Below are 24797 nucleotides of genomic sequence, written 5' to 3'. Positions count from 1 at the left end.
GTACTGTTCTGCCATCCACAGTGAATTATGGATTGTGTTAAAGGGAAACAGTCATTGAAAAATGCTAATTCATTAAATAGATGTTTATACTTTACTGTACAACTCTACAAGCTGGCTCTAAAAGTTAGGGCTAGTTGTTTCAACAGTATATCATAACATTATTTGTGGTGTGTTTTTGATTGCTTATAGTGCTTATGCATGCATGATGTATTTTTATGATGACTTTATATTGTATCTCCCTACCTGGAGATACTGCTTAATGTATTGTGGACATACAATTCCACAAACCTTTTATTTTCTTTACATATTTCACATATTTCTATATGATATACTGTAGTTCTCAAAGAAGCAAAGGAAAGACATGCAACAAAAGAAGTAGAAGATGCCCTTATTAAAGGTAATATTCTGACCCTCCCCACCCTTTGAGCAACTCCATCAATTTACCTTACTACCAACATTAATTTTTACATTTCTGTCACTTACAGACCTCAAAGCTGCAGAAACCAAAAAAGATGAGAAGAAGGAGAAGAAGGAGAAGGAACCCAAATTTGAGAAAAAGGTAGAGACAAAACTTAAAGAAGAACAGCCTGAGAAAAAGGTCAAACCTGAGGCAAAACCCATTGTGAAGAAAACAGAGAGGCCAAAACCCAAAGGTAATCAGACTAAATGATGAAATGAATGCCTGAAATGACAATATATTGTTGAAATATCCCTGGTGTATTATAGGAAAAATCCACCCTAAAACACTAACACTGCTAAAATATAAACAGCCATTGATGATGTACCTTGCATTTCTGGGACCGTTTTGTTGTTTGGTGTATTTTTCTTATTCCTGCGTAGACATGACATTGAGATATTTCCTGCGCAGCTACAATGGAGTTCATTTTTTTTCAATTATCTAAATCCATCGTAGAAGATGAAGATATACCAACCAACAGTAGCCTCAGTAGACTATAATGCAATGCAGCCATGCCTTGCATCATTGCATATCTGTCATTGGTAGCATGTGAAATACAACGCCCTCTCTGATGGCTTATTTGTAATTTGAACAACTGGGCACAGCACAGCACGGCATTGTTCTCTCTGCTCTCTCATTTTTCCTCAACTGGGAAAACTTACTATGCTCTTGCTAACAACTAAGTGTTGAAGGTAATTCTGGGAAATGTAGGAAATCACTACCTGAAGTAGAATTAGATGAGGCAGGTTGAGGGAAAGAGGGTACACTAAAAAAGTAAATGACAACACTTCACATCACAACTCCTGGAATGCATTGATCATAAACTGATGATATATAACAGTGTAAGTATCCGAGGATGGCTATTGGGCTTTTAGATAGCCATAGGGTATAATACGTAATGTAAAGATGTAAATATGACGTATGCCTATATGCATGTCTTTGAAGATACAGTATAGTCCTGTCAAGTTGCCTCATATTACAGTAACAGTGTTAATCTCATGACCATGATAGAATGTGCTGCTGCTTCATTAACATGTTCAACTGTATTGGTTATGTATTCATATGAACATGCTGCAAATATATGACTGCAAATACTGGTAAACATGCAAAACAGGACTGTATCTGTGAAACAAGATTCTCCAAACAAACTATAGTGCTAACTACAGAAAATAACATGTCAGTAACCTTACAATTTATCCACATATTCTCAGTGTTTTACCACCAAAAGATCTACTTTTCAGGAAGTGAGAAAGCTATGATTCCCCCATTGACACTGAGTCAGAGAACATGTGCTCCACCTGTAAGAAAATGTCAGCTATTTTCTTACAGCAAGACAAATATTTTTTAGGACCTGAAAAACTGACATTTTTGTGATTGTGTTTAGAAGAAAAGCTTAAAAAGGAGAAAGAACCAAAGCCTTCCAAAGAGGAGAAAGAAGTGAAGAAGCCTTCTAAAGAAGAGAAAGAAGTGATAAAACCTTCCATAGAAATGAAAAAGCCTTCTATAGAGGAGAAAGAAGTAAAAAGGCCTTCTAAGGAAAAGAAAGGAGTGAAGAAACCTAAAGAAGTGACAGAAGTGAAAAAGCCTTCTAAGGAAGAGAAAGAAGTAAAGAAACCTAAGGAAGAGAAAGAAGTGAAGAAACCTTCCAAAGAAGTGACAGAAGTGAAAAAGCCTTCTAAGGAAGAGAAAGAAGTAAAGAAACCTAAGGAGGAGAAAGGAGTGAAGAAGCCTTCTAAAGAGGAGAAAGACGTGAAGAAGCCTTCTAAGGAGGAGAAAGACGTGAAGAAGCCATCTAAGGAGGAGAAAGAAGTGAAGAAGCCTTCTAAGGAAGAGAAAGAACCAAAAAAGCCTTCTAAAGAGGAGAAAGAAGTGAAGAAGCCTTCTAAGAAGGAGAAAGAACTAAAGAAGCCTTCTAAGGAGGAGAAAGAAATCAAGAAGCCTTCTAAGGAGGAGAAAGAAGTGAAGAAGACTTCTAAAGAAGAGAAAGAACCAAAAAAGCCTTCTAAGGAGGAGAAAGAAGTGAAGAAGCCTTCTAAGGAGGAGAAAGAAGTGAAGAAGCCTTCTAAAGAAGAGAAAGAACCAAAAAAGCCTTCTAAAGAGGAAAAAGAAGAGAAGAAGCTTTCTAAGAAGGAGAAAGAAGTGAAGAAACCTTCTAAGGAGAAAGAAGTAAAGAAGCCTTCTAAAGAGGAGACAGAACCAAAAAAGCCTTCTAAGGAGGAGAAAGAAGTGAAGAAACCTTCAAAAGAGGAGAAAGAACCAAAAAAGCCTTCTAAAGAGGAAAAAGAAGTGAAGAAACCTTCAAAAGAGGAGAAAGAACCAAAAAAGCCTTCTAAAGAGGAAAAAGAAGAGAAGAAGCTTTCTAAGAAGGAGAAAGAAGTGAAGAAACCTTCTAAGGAGAAAGAAGTAAAGAAGCCTTCTAAAGAAGAGCAAGAACCAAAAAAGCTTTCTAAAGAAGAGCAAGAACCAAAAAAGCCTTCTAAAGAGGAGAAAGAAGCGAAGAAGCCTTCAAAGGAGGAGAAAGAAGTGAAGAAGCCTCTTAAAGAAGAGAAAGAAGTGAAGAAGCCTCTTAAAGAAGAGAAAGAAGTGAAGAAGCCTCTTAAAGAAGAGAAAGAAGTGAAGCCTCTTAAAGAAGAGAAAGTGAAGAAGCCTCTAAAAGAAGAGAAAGAAGAGAAGAAACCTTCTAAAGAGGAAAAAGAAGAGAAGAAGCATTCTAAAGAGGAGAAAGAACCAAAAAAGCCTTCTAAGGAGGAAAAAGAAGAGAAGAAGCCTTCTAAGGAGGAGAAAGAGGTGAAGAAGCCTTCTAAAGAGGAGAAAGAACCAAAAAAGCCTTCTGAAGAGGAGAAAGAAGAGAAGAAGCCTTCTAAGGAGGAGAAAGAGGTGAAGAAGCCTTCTAAAGAAGAGAAAGAACCAAAAAAGCCTTCTGAAGAGGAGAAAGAAATGAAGAAGCCTTCTAAAGAGGAGAAAGAACCAAAAAAGCCTTCTAAAGAGGAGAAAGAAGAGAAGAAGCCTTCAAAGGAGGAGAAAGAAGTGAAGAAGCCTTCTAAAGAAGAGAAAGAACCAAAAAAGCCTTCTAAAGAGGAGAAAGAAGAGAAGAAGCCTTCTAAAGAAGAGAAAGAACCAAAAAAGCCTTCTAAAGAGGAGAAAGAAATTAAGAAGCCTGCTAAAGAGGAGAAAGAAATTAAGAAGCCTTCTAAAGAGGAGAAAGAACCAAAAAAAACTCTTAAAGAAGAGAAAGAAGTGAAGAAACCTTCTAAAGAGGAGAAAGAAGAGAAGAAGCCTTCTAAAGAAGAGAAAGGAGTGGACAAACCTAAAGAGGAGAAAGAAGAGAAGAAGCCTTTTAGAGAAGAGAAAGAAGTGAAGAAACCTTCTAAAGAGGAGAAAGAAGAGAAGAAGCCTCCTAAAGAAGGGAAAGAAGAGATTAAGCCTTCTAAAGAAGAGAAAGAAGTGAAGAAGCCTTCTAAAGATGAGAAAGAAGCAATAGAAGAGGCTGAACCTCTGAAGAAGAAAGTCACTTTTGAAATTAAAAAGACAGGTAGGCCACTAACGAAGCAAAGCCTGGGAAGCTAGTTCAGGCAGACAACTCGAGTGGCTCTGTGGCTCTGTGCTCTGGATCAGCGATGTTTCAGCTGAGCTTGCCTATTGCCATGACTAATTGGACGGCCGGTCAAACTCTCATACTCATTTTTTTGCTGCTGCTCGCCCTGATGCCGCTGCTGCTGCTGCCGCTGCTGCCCATGCTTCTCACATCCCACCTCCACCCCAGCATCCACCTATGGTCTCTGTTTCTTTGTGGTTCACCAGAGGGGGTTGCATTGATCTCTTCCTGCTGTCGCTTTAGGCTGGCATTAATTTACGCTTCACAGGGAGCCAAAATACAATTTATTCTCAATAAAAATGTTCCTATTCAGTTTGTGAGTTGTCTGACTGAAATGCAATAATTGACCTCATCAACATAGAGAAAATGCAAGTTGCTGTATGGAGCATTCATGTTATGGATGTTATGTGTTATGCTGTTATGTACTGTGTTTATGTGCTGGTTAAATGAAGGGTTTAATTCCAAAATGGCATCTTTCCTTTGCATGATATTCTTAATTTATTGGCTTTTTAAAATATTACGAGCAATAACTGAAAGCTTGTAATATTTAAGCAATTTTGATGCTTTTGATGGTTTTTTGAAACATTATGTTATCACATTTAGCAGAGAAGCCTCATAAGAAGCCTTCCAAAGACGAGGAAGAACCAAAGGGGCCTGAACCTCTGAAGAAGAAAGACATTCATGAGACTGAAAAGAAAGGTAGGCTAATAAATCAACTTAACGTGTTAGGTTCCTCATCTACATGTATGCACATAAAAGACAAACTCTGTATTTTTACTAAACATTAATACATTTTGAATGGCCCTATGATATAAAACTTGATATTGTAGAGACATAATGACTGGTGTTTTCTGTTGAGATGTTTTTTATTATTTTGAAGATGAGGGACCCAAAAAGGAGAAAGAATCTAAGAAGCCTTCTAAAGAGGAGAGAGAAGTTAAGGCAGAGGCTGAACCACTGAAGAAGAAAGACACCCGTGAAATTAAAAAGAAAGGTATGCTGCTAAAACGTCAAAAAAAAGTCATAACCGTTATTGTACAGTATGCTGCCACATGTTATTTTTATTGTAAAATGCTTATGAAAAGCTATGGACATGGTTTAGTTTGTAGAACATTTCAGAAAGGATATGCACAATGGCATGTCATGGAAACATCAACTTTTTAATCATGTACTGTTAGGTTTAGTCAAAAACAAAGAATGTAGTTAAAGTTAGGTTAGGTTCAAGGAAAGGGTACTTTGATTAGGTTAGGTTATGGTAGGGTAATCAGAAGCAGTCACATGGGTTAACACACTTTGACTAGAAGGCAAACAAAATTGGACTATTGTTACCCATTTGGTTACAAGGAACAATTTTGTTCATGTTTTGTGATTATTTTTAAGATAAAGAACTGGAGAAGCCTTCCAAAGATGAGAAAGAACTGAAGAAGCCTTCTAAAGACAAAAAAGAGGTCAAGAAACCCTCTAAAGAAGACAAAGAGCCAAAGAAGCCTTCCAAAGAGGAGGAGGAACCAAAGAAACTATCTAAAGAGGTTAAGGAAGCCAAAAAGCTTCCCAAAGAACGTAAAGAACTAAAGAAGCCTTCCAAAGAAGAGACAGAACCAAAGAAAACTTCCAAAGCAGAGAAAGAACCACACGAGCCTTCTAAAGATGAAAAAGTACAGAAGCCCTCCAAAGAAGAGAAAGAAATCAAGAAGCCTCTAAAAGCAGAGAGGGAACCAAGGAAGTCTTCCAAAGAACAAGAACTAAAGAAGCTCTCTAAAGAAGAGGGAGAACTAACAAAACCATCTAAAAAAGAAGTCAAGAAACCTCCAAAAGAAGAAAAAGTAACAAAGAAGCCATCCAAAGAAGAGAAAGAAACAACAAAGCCTTCTAAAGAGGTAAAGGAACTCAAAAAGCATCCACAAGAGGAGAAAGAAGTAAAGAAGCCTCCAAAAGAAGAAAAAGAACCAAAAAAGCTGTCCAAAGAAGAGAAAGAACCAACAAAGCCTTCTAAAGAGGTGAAGGAAGTCAAAAAGATTCCCAAGGAAGGGGAAGAGCTAAAGAAGCCTTCCAAAGAAGAGACAGTACCTAAGAAGCCCTCTAAAGAAGAGCAAGAACCAGAGAAACCTTCCAAAAAAGAGAAAGAACAAACGAAATCCTCTAGAGAAGAGAAAGAAGTCAAGAAGCCTCTCAAGGAAAAGAAGGAAACAAAGAAGCCTCCAAAAGAAGAAAAAGAACCAGAGAAGCCCTCCAAAGAAGAGAAAGAACCAACAAAGCCTTCTAAAGAGATGAAGGAGGTCAAAAAGATTCCCAAAGAAGGGGAAGAGCCAAAGAAGCCTTCCAAAGAAGAAAAAGAACCAGAGAAGCCCTCCAAAGAAGAGAAAGAACCAACAAAGCCTTCTAAAGAGGTGAAGGAGGTCAAAAAGATTCCCAAAGAAGAGGCAGCACCAAAGAAGCCCTCTAAAGAAGAACAAGCACCAGAGAAACCTTCCAAAGAACAGAGGAAATCTTCTAGAGAAGAGAAAGAGGTCAAGAAGCATCTCAAGGAAGAGAAGGAACCAAAGAAACCCTCCAAAGAAGAGAAAGAACCAACAAAGCCTTCTAAAGAGGTGAAGGAAGTCAAAAAGACTCCCAAAGAAAGGGAAGAGCCAAAGAAGCCTTCAAAAGAAGAGACAGTGCCAAAGAAGCCGTCTAAAGAAGAGCAAGAACCAGAGAAACCTTCCAAAGAAGATAAAGAACAAAAGAAATCTTCTAGAGAAGAGAAAGAGGTCAAGAAGCCTCTCAAGGAAGAGAAGGAACCAAAGAAACCTTCCAAAGAAGAGAAAGAACCAACAAAGCCTTCTAAAGAGGTGAAGGAAGTCAAAAAGACTCCCAAAGAAAGGGAAGAGCCAAAGAAGCCTTCCAAAGAAGAGACAGTGCCAAAGAAGCCGTCTAAAGAAGAGCAAGAACCAGAGAAACCTTCCAAAGAAGATAAAGAACAAAAGAAATCTTCTAGAGAAGAGAAAGAGGTCAAGAAGCCTCTCAAGGAAGAAAAAGAACCAAAGAAGCCTTCAAAAGAAGTGAAAGAGCCATCAAAGCCTTCTAAAGAGGTGAAGGAAGTCAAAAAGATTCCCAAAGAAGGGGAAGAGCCAAAGAAGCTTTCAAAAGAAGAGACAGTACCAAAGAAGCCCTCTAAAGAAGAGCAAGAACCAGAGAAACCTTCCAAAGAAAAGAAAGAACTAAAGCCTTCTAGAGAAGAAAAAGAGGTCAAGAAGACTCCCAAAGAAAAGGAACCAAAGACGCCTCCCAAAGAAGAGAAAGAATCAAAGGAAACCGAACCTCTAAAGAGGAAAGACACTAAGACAGGTAAGCCAGCAATGCAATGATGTTTAAAGCAACCACAATATATGACAGGACCCATTTATCCTCAAAACTCGACAAACACTGTTATTAATTTATTTTAAATGAAATGTCTGCAATTACATAGAAGAACCCAAAAAGAAACCTTCCAAAGAGAAGGAGGTGAAGAAAGAAATTGAACCTCTGAAAAAGGACACGACTCATGAAATTAAAAAGACAGGTATGCACAGAATATATAACTATGTTTGACTCCTAATTAATCCACATCAAATACTATTATGATACAAAATATTAATATTTTTTGTATATGGATACATTCATTGTATGTATTAATTGTATTGTATGATGAAACACCATGTGATTACTCATAGAAGAGCCCAAAAAGAAGCCTTCCAAAGAACAGAAAGAAGAAGCTAAAAAGATTGGTAGGCTTCATTAATTCAATAAGGTTGTGTCTTCGTCTCTTCCATGTGAAACTGTTCCTTCAGCTTTTCCCTTTTATTTCAGAACATGAACCCAAAAAGCCTGTAAAGGTTAAAGTTTTCAAGAAGGAAGTTGTCTCTGTCCTGAAAAAGGCACATCTTAATGTTACAAAAGCAGGTGAGACAATACGTAAAAAGCATGGGTCACTGTAAAGTTTTACCAGCATTTTCAGTATTTGAATGAATGAAGTCTGTAGTGACACAGTTTACATTCAATTATTCAGAGGAAGCCAAAAAGAAGCATGCAGTGGAGCTGAAGAAAGAAAAGAAAACTGAGCTTCCTCTCAAAAAAACAGGTGAGAGAGACTTCTTGTGATAAACTTTTCTGAATCTAATACACACAAATCAAAATCATACTTCATTAGCAATACAGTGTTATGTTACAAAAACAAGCACAGATCCTGTACAGACCCATGGCACGTGTTCAATTCTATGCACTGAAGCACTGCAACACGGTTAAATGACCTAATTCCACTAATGTTAAGGTAACGTTTATGGAGCCCCTAAAGTCCCGAAAGGTGATATTTTTTTATCTTGTGCGCACAAGTTAATTATCTTGTGGGAACAAGTTATTATCTTGTGGGAACAAGTTATTATCTTGTGCGCACAAGATAATTAACTTGTGCGCACAAGGTGACATTTTTTTATCTTGTGGGAACAAGTTATTATCTTGTGCGCACAAGATAATTAACTTGTGCGCACAAGGTGACATTTTTTTATCTTGTGCGCACAAGTTAATTATCTTGTGTGCACAAGGTGATATTTTTTTATCTTGTGCGCACAAGTTAATTGTCTTGTGCGCACAAGATAATAACTTGTTCCCACAAGATAATTAACTTGTGCTTACAAGATAAAAAAATATCACCTTGTGCACACAAGATAATTAACTTGTGCTTACAAGATAAAAAAAATATCACCTTTCGGGACTTTAGGGGCTCCGTAAACGATAAAGGCACCTACCGTTAAAGTTTGTAGTGCAGCAAAGAAGAGTTACTGTCTGCAAATCCCCGTTACTGACTGTGGAATGTTAAGTTTCACTTTTGTTTTCACACCTAGAGACTCTGTGGATTGAGTTCAATGCTGCTGGTCTGCTGTCTGTACATCTCCAAATTACAGACATGACGTGATGCGCACATCAGGCGCATTAGAGATCGATTTAGATCCATTTCTGTACAGTGAGCAACTTTTGATTTTGTGCCTCTGTATGGGAAACATTGCATCACACAGTCAAAAACACCCTCTAGAGACCATCTGACGAAGCACATCATCTCACTAAGCGTTACCTGACTGACTGACTGACTGAGTGACTGACTGCCTGACCTGAATTTGCCTCATGATGCCCTCGGCTGCGCTGTGGGAAAAAAAAAGCTTCAAATACAACAGCGTGACACGGAAATTGTGGCATCAGCTTTCTCTCCTTTATTTCAGCCGATGAACCCAAGAAGCCTGTCAAGGTGCTGAAAGCTGTCAAGAAGGAGGTTGTCCCTGTCCTGAAAAATGTTACAAAAACAGGTGAGTAACAGGCCACTCAACCCAACAGTATGCGAACTTAAAGCTGCAGTTTGTACGATTTTAAGCATTGTACTATCTCTAAAATATCGTGGATCAAGAGGGATAATAAACATGGCTATATTTAAAGGGGCAATAAGTAACATCTTTACAGCCTATAGCGCAAAATGATCATAGGCCTGGTTTCAAAAGCCTTTATGGATGATATGTATGTAAATACGTGATGGCAATGTTTTATTCATATCTTTTACAGTAGAAGCTGAAGTTTCTAAAGAAAAGCCCAAACCCCCACCAGTTCAGAAAGGTATATAACCATTATGTTTGCTGCAGTATTTTGCACTATCTCCAAAAAGATGTTGATACATTTTTTGTGTTGCTTATTATTTATTATCATATTTGTCTCTCTTTCTGTTGCTGCTCACATTTTTATCTCTAATGTTATGAAACAGGAGTGATGATGAGTGAATTGTCTCATTTGTTCAGTTAGTCACCATGTTATTTTCTATTTTAGATGCTGTAGTTACCAAAGAAAAAGTCAAACGAGTTCCTGCAAAGAAGGGTAACAACATATTTTTCAGAATAATTGTCCTTGCAGTACATAATACCTATTTTTTATTTGACTGCAGACTATGTACAGTTTATGTAAGCATATTATACTTCAGCACCTTCCATATTGTGTGCATATATGTTTGTGTTTGCGTGTGGTTAAATACTCTAAAAAAATTTAAAATTTTAAAAAATTTAAAAGATAAATACTGATTTTGCCATATTTAGATGTTGACGTTGACAAGAAGAAGGCTGCTCCTATAAAGAAAGGTATAGATTTCTCTGCTTTTTATTTTTACTGCATAATATTCAGGGATGCAAAGTTAAAGCAGCAATGTGGTGCGCACTATTTGTGTATAATACAAACCTTATACAGAAACATCACCAGGTTATCAGGCTATAAAGTTAATTCTGAAGTTACTTTAACTAAGCAAATGGCAAAGGTAACAAATACAAAGAAATGTAATGGTTTATTACATACATCAAAGCAACAGACTGAGTGGAAATATAAAAGTCTAATAGTAGAATCTCCTTTCTTCTCCCTTCTTTTTTTGACACAGAAGTTCCAAAGGAAAAAGCCAAAGCAGCTCCTGCTAAGAAAGGTATATTCATGAATTTACAAGCTATAACCTCTTCATGATATTTTCATCTTCAAAGATCAAAGCAAATAATTGCTATAATGGCAATAACCGCCCTCTAGAGGCCATCTGACAAAGCACATCATCTCACTAAGCGTTACCTGACTGACTGAGTGACTGACTGCCTGACCTGAATTTGCCTCATGATGCCCTCGGCTGCGCCGTGGGGAAAAAAAAAGCTTAAAATACAACAGTGTGACACTGAAATTGTGGCATCGGCTTTCTCCCCTTTATTTCAGCCGATGAACCCAAGAAGCCAGTCAAGGTGCTGAAAGCTGTCAAGAAGGAGGTTGTCCCTGTCCTGAAAAATGTTACAAAAACAGGTGAGTAACAGGCCACTCAACCCAACAGTATGCAAACTTAAAGCTGCAGTTTGTACAATTTTAAGCATTGTACTATCTCTAAAATATCTTGGATCAAGAGGGATAATAAACAAGGCTATATTTAAAAGGGCAATAAGTAAAATCTTTACAGCCTATAGCGCAAAATGATCATAATATATCTGCAGGGGGTTGACATGGTTATTGATCAATACCATTGACTCAACGATTACTTAACCAGGTGTTGAGATCTCTGGCTTTCAAAACTCACTGTTCGGCCCATACTCTGTTTTGCCCATTGGAATTTCAAGACGCTCCCAATCCACACCCAACCTATTCAACCTGTGCAACTCTCTATCTGTTGTGAAGTTGTGACTGTATTGTTTGTGTCAATTACAAGCATCTCCACTCAAGGGGGTGGGAGTGGTGGGGTCTGTGTCTTAGACTTGTGTAGAGGAGATAAATTATATCAATGGTGTTGCAATTCCTACTGGTCGCCAATAGAGAGCGATACAGGTCATAGATTACTTAATGCCCCTTTCAAGCCATAGAAATGACCACTGAAATTCTTACTTGACTTAAATTTGACTTGACCTGCCCTTCCCTGCTAATTTATGACATTTTAAAATCTGATATCTAATTGCAAAATTGCAGCTTGAAGTTAGTAAGACTCTCTGGGAGAAATGGAAAGCATGTCGAGCCATCATAAAACTGTGTTTATCATGAAATTCAGACATTCATTTAGCCAAAGGTACAACAATGTAAGCCCAAGCAAACTGCAGCAATGCAGCTGCACAATGCAGCTTTGACGTCCTCTAGAGAAAAGGTTTTCTCGATCTATCAAATATGCCATTATATGTGTTTGAGGTTAAACAAAAATAAATTATATGACTATGACTATATGTTACTTCTGAAATATGTTAATATGATAGTTCATATAATAAGCTACTATGATGGTTACCGTACAATTAATAATTTCCCTAATTTGGGTATTTAGAGGAACAGACCAGGAAAAGAGTTCTTGAAGAGGTAAAGGAAGACAAAAAGATTGAACTTCCTGAAAAGAAGGCACCTGCTGAGAAAAAAGGTATAAAAAGCTATATAAAATTCCCAATCCTGCTTATCTTGATTGGCATCAATAATGTCAAATAATATCAAACGCAGAACTCAGCTAGACAGACTAAGCTGCTGTTTGTCATGACCTGCACTCTAGTATGCAGTATTAACAAAGCTCAGGGTTTATCAAGCTGAAGTGACAAACTGATGTCATTTTGACAGCTACTGTAATTATTATGCATTTCTAACAAGCATGTTCACATATTTAACTTTGCAATGTGATAATTTTGTAATTTTATACTAAACAAAAAAGAAGCATGTAGAAGAGCAGAAGGAAACTCACTTTAAAGAAAACTTATATGTGGGATGTGGATATCCAAATAGTTAAAATAAATGTTGAAAAAACAAGGTCCTACACTGTTTGCATAAATATCTTGATGTTTATTATAGAACCCAAGGCTCCAAAAGAAAAGGCCAAGCCACTGGCTGTGATAAAAGGTAATCAATTGCTAACTATCTATTTCAATACAATACTCAATCCTCAGCATTATATCTTAGATTATTGTGTCAGTTTAAATAAACAAACCAAATGTAGGCAAACCATCTACAGCTTCACAGTATATTTAAAACTTTTGTTTAGCAATACAATCAAAGATCCACACATTACTTACTTTAATTGAAACAAATATATTATCGGATTAATTAAATTCCACCCTCTTTTAACCAAGTGTTGTCCTTGTTTGATAGAGCCTACGGTGAAAAGTAAACCTGAACCTGCAGAGAAAGGTACTAAAAAAAATGTTTGTACTGCACCATTACATGTAGCCTTAATAACAACAACAACAACAACAACAAAACAACAAATAATAATAATAATTCTAGAAGAATGCACTAAACCTTGTGAGTCAAACTATCTAATGAATGATATTTTTACATTTTCCACAGAAGTAAAGGTTCCTGAAAAGCCTAAAGACAAAGCCAAACCAGAACCTGAAAAGAAAGGTACTGCCATGATCTTTTTTCCTTTGTTTCGTTTGTCAATTTCAATTCTGACACTTTTTAGCTATCACACTATCAACAAAAGAACAACTTAATCATATTCTAGGTAGATATCATGCATTGATTTTAATCTTATGGTGGTGACATTTCATGTGTTCTGCAACATATTTACAGTATTAAAATCATATAGGCTATTCAAAACAGAAATGGCATTTTGTGATGGCAGTGTCATTTTCTTGATAGTTAGCATGTTATTTTATAAATCTTGGAGCCTCTGCTCTCTTTTTCACCTCAAAATGAAAACACACAAAACACTGAAGATGGCTATGTGTAACTGTGCTATACAATGTGCTATGCTGTATATACAGATAAAATTAAAATTAATTATCAGTAAGCTTTATTTATACCTTATGAACTTAAGGCAGTACAAAAGTTTAGCTTTTAAGAGTCTTTTGTTGTCATAATTTTCCACCAGTGGCAGCTCCCAAGGAGCCCAAGGAACCAAAGGAAAAAATCAAACCTGAACCTGCAAAAACTGGTAATGCAAAGACTCGCTGACTGCATTTTACCAGTTTGGGAGAAACATACTGAATATGCATTACAGTTACATTTGTGTCTCTCTCAGAGAGGGATATACAACAAGAAAATCCTATCTAAAACCCATGAAAATCCTAATTACAGCACATGTCGCTCCAAAGTTCAGTAGTAACAGGGACGGGCAGAAAGGCGTCCATTTGAATGGCAATTCTTTAAGACAATATTAAGCTGTAACCAACACCTGCTAAGAAAATGGAAAGCCCATCAGCTATGATTGTTGCCATGAAGACTACATGTACATTCATCTTTTTTTCCACAGACACTGATGCAGTGAAGGAAAAGGACAAACCAACCCCTGTGAAGAAAGGTAGGCCTGATTTCAAAAGCCTTTATGGATGATATGTATGTAAATTCGTGATGGCAATGTTTTATTCACATCTTTTACAGTAGAAGCTGAAGTTTCTAAAGAAAAGCCCAAACCCGCTCCAGTTCAGAAAGGTATGTAACTATTATGTTTGCTGCAGTATTTTGCACTATCTCCAAAAAGATTGTGATACATTTTCTGTGTTGCTTATTATTTATTATCATATTTGTTTCTCTTTCTGTTGCTGCTCACATTTTTATCTCTAATGTTATGAAACAGGAGTGATGATGAGTGACTTGTCTCGTTTGATCAGTTAGTCACCATGTTATTTTCTATTTTAGATGCTGAAGTTACCAAAGAAAAAGTCAAACGAGCTCCTGCAAAGAAGGGTAACAACATGTTTTTCAGAATAATTGTCCTTGCAGTACATAATACATATTTTATGTAAACATAATTCTTCAGCACCTTCCATACATAAGACTGTAAACATTGCAACAGCTGAAAAGATATTTATTTATTTTGTGTGTGTTTGCATGTGGTTAAATACTCTGATTTTGACATATTTAGATGCTGTCGTTGACAAGGAGAAGGCTGCTCCTATAAAGAAAGGTATAGATTTTTCTGCTTTTTATTTTTACTGCATAATATTCAGGGATACGAAGTTAAAGCAGTAATGTGGTATGCACCGTTTGTGTATAATACAGACTTTACACAGCAACATCATCAGGTTATCAGGCTATAAAGCAAATTCTGAAGTTACTTTAACTAAGCAAATGACGCAGGTAACATCTACAAAGAAAGGTAATGGGTTTATTTATCAAAGCAACAGACTGACTGGAAATATAAGGGGGGGAAAAGAAAAAGAAATATAAGAGTCTAATAGTAGAATCTCCTTTCTTCTCCCTTGTTTTTTTTGACACAGAAGTTCCAAAGGAAAAAGCCAAAGCAGCTCCTGCTAAGAAAGGTATATTCATGAATTTACAAGCTATAACTTTTTCATGATATTTTCATCTTCAAAGATCAAAGCAAATATTTGCTATAATGGCAATAACCCTAGCCTGCTGGAACAAAGTAAGTAACGTAGTTTTCATCATACAGAGGCTGCTGCTCCCAAAGAAAAGACCAAACCAGCCATCTTGAAAAAAGGTAAGACTGTACATGCCATGATATATATGAAATATTAAACTTTACTTTAACTTAAACTGCAATGATATGGATTTTATTTTCCAATTTGTGTTGACAGAACATGAGGGCGCCCACAGAAATGCCTCTCTGGTGAAGGAGAGAGTCAAAATAGTGCCTATGAAGAAGGGTATTCATTTCCATATTCATCTTTTCTTTTATTAGTGTTGCCACTGCAGAAATCATGTTTCAGATATTAGTACCTACCAGTCCTTGCATGCCTAAGTGACCTTTGCAAACCAAGCCTTGCAAAGAAAGACATGCATTTTTTTGTTTAGCTTTTCAAAACATACAATATTCGCTTTCTTTTGATTCAGAAGTTGAGGTGCCAAAGGAGAAAGCCAAGGCAGTACCTGCAAAGAAAGGTACGGCACATTCTGTAGAAATATTTCAAGGATCAAAATGTTTACTATAGCCCAAGGTTTCGGCTTTGAATAGAGGAATTCATATATTATATGTTTGCTTTAGCAGCTGAGGTTTCAAAAGAAAAGACTAAGCCAACTCCACCAAAGAAAGGTAAGGCTGAGGTTTCCATTTGGCTTCACTGTCTCAGTGTGTCTGGTTATAACCTAACTTCTTATCTGGAATAATATATCTAAAACTTCTTCACTTAGAAGCTGTTGCACCCAAGGCAAAACCACCTCCAGTAATTAAAGGTAAGAGGACACCGATCAACTTTTATGTTTGCTTTTTTTTAATTATCAAGCAATTGATTCTCATATAGTATTCATCCATTATTTCTCACAGAGGCAGAAGTCCCACCCAAAAATGTCTCTCTAACAAAGGAGAAGGTCAAGGTTGTGCCACTGAGGAAAGGTATATCTATTTTTTACGTTTTAAGTCTATTTAAGTTACCCTATACTAAAAAGTAATTGCATCTTTTTTTATGCAAATCAATATTTTTATTCAAGGTGCTCAGTATTCTATTTATGAGTTTATTCATACAAATATCAGATTCCATTTTCATCATGTTTCCTGCCTGTATAGCCAAGATATAATTATAACCCGATTATAGGAAACATGAGGATATTCCAGTGTTAGTTGGGATACTGAGGCATGTAAACACTTTATCCCATTTAGTATTTTCTGTGGTCTGCATAAGCTCGGTTTCCATGGAAATATTCAGAGCATTCTGTTTAATCATGCATGTGATTAGGATTAGATATATACAGTACAAACAGATTATTTTGAATGACCTTAATTCGGGATATGAGGCATTATTGGGAATGATGTGTGCATTCATTTAAAATTGCATTGTTCCTAATGCCTAAATTTAATTTGTGTTGTTATTAAAATGTATCATTGTGCGTCTGTTATACAAACTCAGATCTTTAAGCTGTAATTCTTTCTGCGTCTCAGTGCCTGTGACTCCAAAGGAGAAAGTCAAACCAGCACCTACAAAGAAAGGTAGTTTGAAAAAGTGTACACAGTGTAAACATTTTATCAAAGTCAAGTATCATATGTGACCTAAATGGCACATTTGATTGAATTATTTATCAACGATATTTCCTGCATCTCTCTGATTTCCGAAGTTCTGTTTTCATTTGTTTAGGTAATATACAAATGTTCAAGTTATGCATCGTCAGACTTTTTGGTTTTTGGATAAACTGAACTGGCTACCATTGCAGCCAAATAGACTGACAATGGTTGATATTTTTTGCTTTAGAAGCCGAGCCTCCCAAGGAGAAGAAGGCCAAACCAGTGACTCCCACAAAAGGTTTGTTTCTCTAAAGTATTTTCTTTGATTTCTTTCACATTGTGTTTTGTTTCTCTTTCATTTTAAATTAAGTAATATTTTCTGTAATGATAGTTTCTCATTTAACTGTATGCATTAGAGTTAATGGGACCACACATGTATTATTCTAGCACCTGTTTCCAAGAAAAAGCCTACATCTGCTGAAAAGAAGAAAGGTATACAGCAGAAGTGTGGTGTTTATAGTGTTTATAGTGTTTATTGTGCTTATTTGTCATACTCTGCAAATGTACTACACCATAAAAATACTAATTGTCAGCAGTACTGTGGCAATATTAGTCATGATTAATTTAGTGACTGACTGTTCTCCTGAAAAGTAACTGTTGATGATATGCTCACCCAGTCTACATGTTAGCCTGCCGCAGGATAATGGCAACACTGAGCTCAAAATATTTTAAACTGGTTTCACAGGCATTCAGTTTAATTAAATGATTTCTATTCAGTGAATATTATTTCAATTCCAAAAACATGTTGAGAAAATGTGTGCTGTGGAGCTAGTACAAAATATTGAGTTGCGGATACCCATTATGTGTTTATATATCACTGTTGTAAAACTGTGAAAGTCCCATTTTGGTGATTTTTCACGTTTTAACTTCGGTTGAGGGATTACAAGCTCCTCTATGGGTTGAGAAAATTCTTCAACCTCTTGGGCTTATGAAACCCTTTCAGGAGCCATTGGGCAAACTCAAAATGCTTTGTCATCAAGCTAAACCAAGGTTGTTTTTCTTAGTTAATGAAAACAGTGACCATATGCTTTATCTAACCCAAAACCTGCATATTTAACATAGGGTGTGAATCGCTTTCTACTTTCTAGGGTTGTAGCTTTTCAAATATATCTGTTGTGACATTTTCCCTTGTTTCTTTTTAATGTAGAAGCTGATGTTGCAAAAGAGAAGGCAAAGGCAAAAGTCTCAAAGAAAGGTGCTGATTGAACTTTCCCTCCCTAACAGTTTATATTCTGCATATTCAGATTATTCAGATCCAAGACAGTATCATAACATTTCTGCAAACATCCAAGCTAGGTTTCCACGTAAGTTTCTATATGCTTACATATGCTGTCATGATGTTAAAACACCTTAATCCAATATTTAAAAAATGTGGCATACTTTCACTCAGTGGTGAGTTTAGTTACTCCTTTGTATACATCAATAGAGCAAGACTCAACACGCTGAGAGGCTTATACTAACATATTACTTGTTTTTCGTGCTTTTCTCAGAACCTGAGGTCAAGCCAGTTCATGCCAAAAAAGGTGCTGTAATAATTATCTATCAATCATTATATGACAAAAAGCTGTTTGACTGTCCTTGACACAATAATTAATTCAAGACCATCCTGTGTTAGATGCAGAACCTGAGGTTACAAAGGAGAAGCCCAAACCAGCTGCTGAAAAGAAAGGTACCTCTTTTATTTAAAAAAAAAAGTAACGAAACATCTAAAGCATTACAATTTGTCTTGTTCACTCAAATTCATCATTGTGAATTATGGCTTTGCATTTGAATTTGCTCCTTCTCAAAAAGAACCTGAAGCAAGGAAGGAAAAGGTCAAACCAGTCCTTGTGAAGAAAGGTAGCCTGCTGACAGATGAATTTCTGGGGTTTTAGCTTAAAAGATCATCATGATCATTTAATTATACTGTATAGTAATATTACTAAAACAACTCTAACTTGTCACCAAAGTACATAATAACAAAGCTGTTCACTGAGCATCAACAAATACCTAAACAACTTATTTTCTGATATCTTTACTTTCTTCCTGGTTATTTTTTTAGAGCCTGAAGTCCCAAAGGAGAAGGTCAAACCAGCCGTTACTAAAGGTACAATACCAACAATTTTTATTTCTCACATTACTGTTAATACACAAACTGTTTGATTAATTTATCATGCAACAAGAATAGTGATATAGGTTTTTCAGCTCTATATGTCAACGATACATTTGGTGATGCATTGGAGGCGATGTTAACCAGATGTTAACGTCTACAGCCCTTTGAATATACACAGTACTTAAATACTTTCACAAATAAAATAAAGGAATTGTATGTTTTTATAAATTGCATTTTCTTCCTGATGGCCCAGCCATCTCTAGGCAAAAGACCAAACCAATCCGTGTGAAGAAAGGTACATTTGTGGTGCTTCAGTAGAGGCGGCAATTCATGTAACCCATGTAACTGGGGCTTAATGGGTTACATGTAATGTGATCACACAGTAATCTGATTACAAAATGATGCTCACTGTAATATGTAAAAGTACTTGTTGGATTACTCATTTATGAAATTAACAATACACAAATCATTTTGGAAGCAGAGTAATCCAAAAGTATCTGAAAGTAATCAGGTTACAGTAGATTAGTAGATTAGTCTCTAATAGATTACATTCCTCATCCTGCATGTAAATCCTATTAGTGGTCTTTGAGTTATCTTGAGTTTGAAAACAAGTCAAATTTGACTTGTTCTAGAGCCTGAAGCATCAAAGGAAAAAGTTAAACTTGTTGCTGATAAAGGTTGAGAATATTTTCCCTGCTGTATATGAAATTGGTTTAACTCTTCGATTTAAGGAGGTGCAGAGACTTAAAAGCCTAAAAGAAGGCTGAATCCGCGCCTGTAAAGAACAGTGAAAATGAACGGTCATCTGGCTCCGTGCACCATCATCAGATGCATCAGTTAATCTGTACAAAAATGGACAATGAATTAAGCATAATACTTGATCAGAACAACATGGTTATCATTACAGTAATCTGATTCATTTCTTGTGGAGATACTAAAGAAAAGCCCGAACCAGTGGCTGATAGGAAAGGTACCAGTACAGTGTTTCACTGCTATAACAGAGCTGGACTTTCTAACACTGATTACTGCTTTCCAGTTCTGTGTTTCTGGGTCTGCAAGCTGCTTTAAGCTTTAAGAGTTGTATTTTTGCAGTGTATAGTACTGTGGTTCAGACAACAGTTTGACTGACTTCAGCTGTACTGCTCTGTGTGCTGTGGGCCACATTTGACCTCATTTTGCGTTTTGCAGAACCAGTGACTCCTAAAGAAAAAGACAAACCTGTTGCAGTGAAGAAAGGTACAGTGCTGTTAGTATATCTCGATACTTGTAATCACAATTGTATTTCCTACTGCATTTCAATTCATGTACGAATTTTCAGTAGTGTTAACAATGTTTTTTAGATGTTTTTGTGAATGCTTGCATTGTTGCGTATAGAACTTGTAGCATCAGTAGAATAGCAACTCCTGTTGAAGCAGCTGCTAAAAACAGATAATCAAGGCTTTCAAAACTTTCAATTGTTTTCCTTATCCTCAATTACTGGGGTGAAGTGGATAGGACTTCCATATTTTAATTAAAAAAAGACATTTCCATATGCAACAGCTTAGCCTCGACCCATAACACCTTCATAACACCAACCATGTTTTTTTTTTTTCTTTTTTGATAAATGTCTCCTTCGCATATTTCATCTTACACAGAAGCATATTGACAGATATTTTGTCTAATTCTTTTTTTTCTTTTTTTATACCATAACAGAGGCCGCTAAAGAGAATGTGATGCCAATTTCTGCAAAGAAAGGTAGGTTTTTTGTTCCTGTCGGCAAATTCACACAATGTGTCTGAGCCAGTTTAATAACCTGAGCCTCCTGAAGACAAACTCAAATTAGATAAAAGATAATAAACACTAACATAATTCATAGTTATGTAATAATTCCCTACATAATGAACATATATCTTCTGTACTTACCCTTTTAAAGACTGTATGTGTCACAACATGCCAACAGACCTGAAGCATGTCTTTTTCATAACGTAACATACTATTAGTCCTGAGGAGGTGCTAAACCCATCATCCATGTTATTCATCCTGAAACTGACAAAAAATACAGTCAAGAAAGATAAACTTTTTTACCTTCAGTGGAGGGTAAAATGGGACAGGTCTGTAATTATGAACCACTACTTTCTTGCCTGGCAATGAAACAGAAGCATAATCTCTCTCACTTATGTTCATTTTATATTTGTGAAATAGAGCCTCAGGTTTCCAAAGAAAAGGTCAAACCCACTGCAACAAAGAAAGGTATTGTGTGCATGCAATCAACTGTAAATTTATGAAAATCCCACAGGCAATCTGTGATAAAACACTGTCAGGGGGCAAAGCAGCTGCTGGATTGATTTTGATTGATTATGATTATTAACCCTTTGTGGTCATTTACAGAGGACAGAGTTCTTAAAGAGAAACAAGAGCCTGCGAAAAAAGGTATCCTGATTATTAAGCAACTAAATTCATCATGACCAGACAAATGCACTTTGAGTTTACAAAATACATCATTTACTCATGGGTAAAAATCCCTATTTCTGTTGTAGAAAAATCTACTGAGAAGAAAGCCGCCAAAGAAGAGAAAGCAAAAGGTAGGTACTGTAGAGTTGTGCTGTATTTTAAAAGACTCTTAATGGTGATACTATGCTTTATTGTTGTTGTGATCAATATTGTGTTTTCCTTTTTACAGCAGAGCCTGCTATAACAGACAGCTTTGCTATGGAAGGTATGTACAAATCCCCTTTTTTTACATGGGAAATATCACATAGGTGTGCAAATTGCAAGTACAGTTTTCTCTCTGGATGCCAGGGAAAGGCAGGGAGCATGTTATACTCTACTATACTCTACTATACTCTACTATACAGTAGTACTGACCGTCCCTTGGCTCCTCCCACAGATGAGATGCCCTACTTCCAGTGCTTCTTTGTGGACGAGGATGAGGCCCAGTTTCCGTTCTACGCCTTCTCACCGCTGCAGATATGAGGCTTCAGTCTGAATCCAGTCTGAACTTTAGTGTTGAGTCAATTTACTGATATTGACAAGGCCAAGTCACGCCGTCCACTGCTGAAACGCAGCCTGCCGTCCACCATTGCTCTTCAATGGAGAAGCCTGGGCGACAGAGGACGACGGGTGACTTTGTGTGATGGACAGTTCTTATTTTCGTTCCAGCTTTGGTCGAGCTCTCGTAGCTGATACATGCAGCCAGTGTCATTCCTTTCCATTTTTGCTTTTGCTTTTTTGTTTGTGTTGAGTTATTTTGAAAGATTGATATGCATATAAAAGGCATATCCAATATTTTAAATGGAACAATTTAGATTAATCTTTTTGGCTGTGTGTTTATTCATTTGCACCCTCACAGGGATACATGCAAATATTTCTAATACATTTATACTTCATTTCATTTTCTTATAATCATACACTAAAAAAGGATAACCTCCATACTATTGCACAATGTTACAAATTGTTTTAAAAGAGTAATATTGAATATGTTCAACTACACTGTAAACAGGGTACAAATAATGCCATATTTACCACTCCAAGGCTGATAGAGGGCCGAGTCCTCCGAGTCGATATTTACTTGAAAAGTGGTTTAAAGTGGCACATTTGTTATTTCGCTTACACACATCAGTGTGTTTTTGGCTTTCTTCTGCGTTGTAACTTGAATGGCATTAACTAAATGTTTAATGCCCTGCTTGCTGTGCTTTCAATGCTTCGATTACAATCAAGCATTTATATTTATAATGAATAATTCCATAATTGCTAATATTCTTTCATTCATTTCTATGCTACTTTTTGTTTCTCTCACATTTTCCTCTTTTTCTCTCTTCATTAGTATTTGTAAAAGCACAAAAGGAATCACAGCTGTTAATGAAAGGGAAATGATCCTCTTTGTGTTTTTAAAAAGTTGTTCCTCTACTTACAGCACCAACTTTTTTTCTTCTTTTGTTTTGTATTTCTTATGTGTCGAAAGGAATGACCATGCACTGTCTATGAGAGCTCCCAAACAGAACCAAACAAACCCTGATCAACGCCACAACACACCGCCTGACCACCTCTCCACACTGAGAGGGTGTTAGACTTGAGGTGTGGTGGCATGTGAAAGTCTTATGAAACGATAACATCTATCTGTACCAACTCCTCGTTCTGATACGGGTGCTAATAACAAGCACTGCGTTGGCTGATCTCTCAGAATGAGGTTTGAGATCATATGTACATTTTCAGTGGGTAACATCAAATATCAGATTCATTTTGTATCGGAAAGCACATTTTGGAAAAGCGTTCTCCAGCCAATCTTTGTATAATCTGTTCTAATTCCTTTACTGAAGGTTTGAATTTGATGCTACTGATTTTAGTCAATGTGATGCCGAATAAGTCGATTTTTTGTCTTGCACTGGATTGCAATACTGTAATCAATGATGTTTTACAAACTGGAACATACTGTACAAAGTAGGGCACATTTGATGAAATTTCTGTCAATCAAAAGGGATGTTTGCTGTGGCTAACAGCTGTTCCTTGATAGACCAAAAATGCTGTTGTCAACGAGTTTGGTCAACGGCTATTTGTCTGTGTGCACAACAAACAAAGTCAACACATTTTGGAATTGTTCTGAATGGGTTTTCACTAACAAGCAAACAGCAGCTGGAAGTTAGGGAAACCTTTTCAGGTTAACTTACAATTAACTTATACAATTCCTGTTGTAACTTAAGTATCATCTATAGCATTTTCATATTATTCATATATTATTAATATAGTATTAATACATATCTAATATCAAGATTCTAATTTATATTGCATAATAGCTATGCTAATAAGAACATTAATATAAATAGGAATTGTATATCTTGTACATGTAATGTACAGAATAGGCTACATGATTTCAGACTGATTTTGAATAGCCAAATCATGTATTTGGAAACTCTGAAAGATGAAGAAGACGTGTGTAAGGATAGCAGTCAGCTCTCTTCCAGGTTTATTTGACAACCTGACTATTGATGCTAATGTATGCTGAAGTAAAGTTTGAGTCTAGTGTTGAAACACTAACATCTTTAATTATATCTGCACATCATTTAATCATGCGTATAGTTGCAGAAGAGGTGACATGTTGGGGATCTGGACTGGTATCTCTCAGCTAGCCTGTACCAGCTGCTGTCCACATATGGCTCTTTACATTGTGCTCCATATGCTGCGTAGAAGACAGTTGTTACAGCTTGTGGCATTGTGCGTTAATGCTGAGTCGACTCAAATGTAAGTCCACTTATCTTTAGTCATCAATAACGTAACATAATACTGTATGGTGTATTGATTTTCAAATAACACTCTGCAACTCACAGTGAACTCAGGCTCCAGTAATTGTATTTTGACACCTGGAGTTTCATTGGTGATGATTGGTAACAGCGATGCTCCAGTTTTAGTGAGTGTTGTTCCCACAGTGACAGAGTGAGTGAGTCTTTGCATATTTCTATGAGTTACTAGTTTTAAGTAAACAAGAAATGGTGTCGGCCATAACAAAAAAGACATTTTTAATTGATGGTGATGAAAGATGAAATATTTCAAATTTGAGTTTTACTATTCTACATTTCAATCATGTTGACTGAATTGTGTCTCCAGACTAACCTCAACCAGGTATACATGTGCAATACTGGTACTTTAGATGATCTGAATGATCAAAGCACTGTATGTTTGTCTGAACTCTGACAGTCCTTGAAAGTACTGTGCATGATGTGTGTGTTTTTGTTTTATGCTCTCGAATGTTTTTTTTGTGATATCAGTAACATTTTTTTTTATTATTTTCCAATTGGAACTTTAAGAAGGGAAACTTTCTCCCTCTTAAATATGCAGGACAACTGGCGGCACCAAATGTGTTACTTGAAGTTATGAACGAGGCTATTTATTACCCAATAAATGTATCTCCTTACACTATAATTACAAGTATATAAGTATTTATATTCAGAGTAACCTCATTGTAAATAGTTAAATGGATGGAAAAATATACAATACCATTACTACTGAAATTGCTGCCCCCATTGTGTATCATACTCTCTTTTGTCAATTACACCTTCAGTATTTTTGTGAATGTAAGAGTAATGCTGTAAGAGACATTAAAAAATAGAAATGCAAACGTTCCTTTTGTGTCATATCTTTTATCTCTAAGTGCTGACTACGAAATAGTGTAGTGCAGCCTTTTTCACAGTGGATGGCAGCAGTGATCGGCATCTCAGCTGCCATACATTTATATTATTACCAAAGACATTAA

General features: G+C 36.4%; 1 protein-coding gene across 1 annotated transcript; it reads left to right on the top strand.

Annotated features, from left to right (window-relative positions):
- The first annotated feature begins 14393 nt into the window (after positions 1-14393).
- LOC139914036 (uncharacterized) lies at positions 14394-21798 on the top strand. Its single transcript, XM_078289683.1, has 22 exons — positions 14394-14430; positions 14744-14785; positions 14920-14967; positions 15065-15133; positions 15321-15368; positions 15475-15519; positions 15618-15659; positions 15751-15819; positions 16363-16410; positions 16670-16720; positions 17630-17677; positions 17973-18005; positions 18098-18151; positions 18274-18321; positions 18524-18568; positions 19763-19810; positions 20267-20308; positions 20756-20803; positions 20942-20983; positions 21091-21135; positions 21234-21269; positions 21441-21798. The coding sequence occupies exons 4-22, from the start codon at positions 15124-15126 to the stop codon at positions 21524-21526; spliced, it is 888 nt and encodes a 295-aa protein (XP_078145809.1). The 5' UTR covers positions 14394-14430; positions 14744-14785; positions 14920-14967; positions 15065-15123; the 3' UTR covers positions 21527-21798.
- The last annotated feature ends 2999 nt before the right edge of the window (positions 21799-24797 follow it).

This window comes from Centroberyx gerrardi, chromosome 17, assembly GCF_048128805.1.
Source record: "Centroberyx gerrardi isolate f3 chromosome 17, fCenGer3.hap1.cur.20231027, whole genome shotgun sequence".
Lineage (NCBI taxonomy): Eukaryota > Metazoa > Chordata > Actinopteri > Beryciformes > Berycidae > Centroberyx > Centroberyx gerrardi.
The sequence above is the reverse complement of the archived record's forward strand: the minus strand, read 5'-3'. Positions and strand labels throughout refer to the sequence as shown.

Excerpts from the sequence above, each read along its gene's own strand:
- LOC139914036 (XM_078289683.1), top strand. Across the intron at positions 15,820-16,362 it reads GGTTGTGCCACTGAGGAAAG|TGCCTGTGACTCCAAAGGAG; the intron begins GTATATCTATTT and ends TCTGCGTCTCAG. Across the intron at positions 21,136-21,233 it reads CAAAGAAGAGAAAGCAAAAG|CAGAGCCTGCTATAACAGAC; the intron begins GTAGGTACTGTA and ends TCCTTTTTACAG.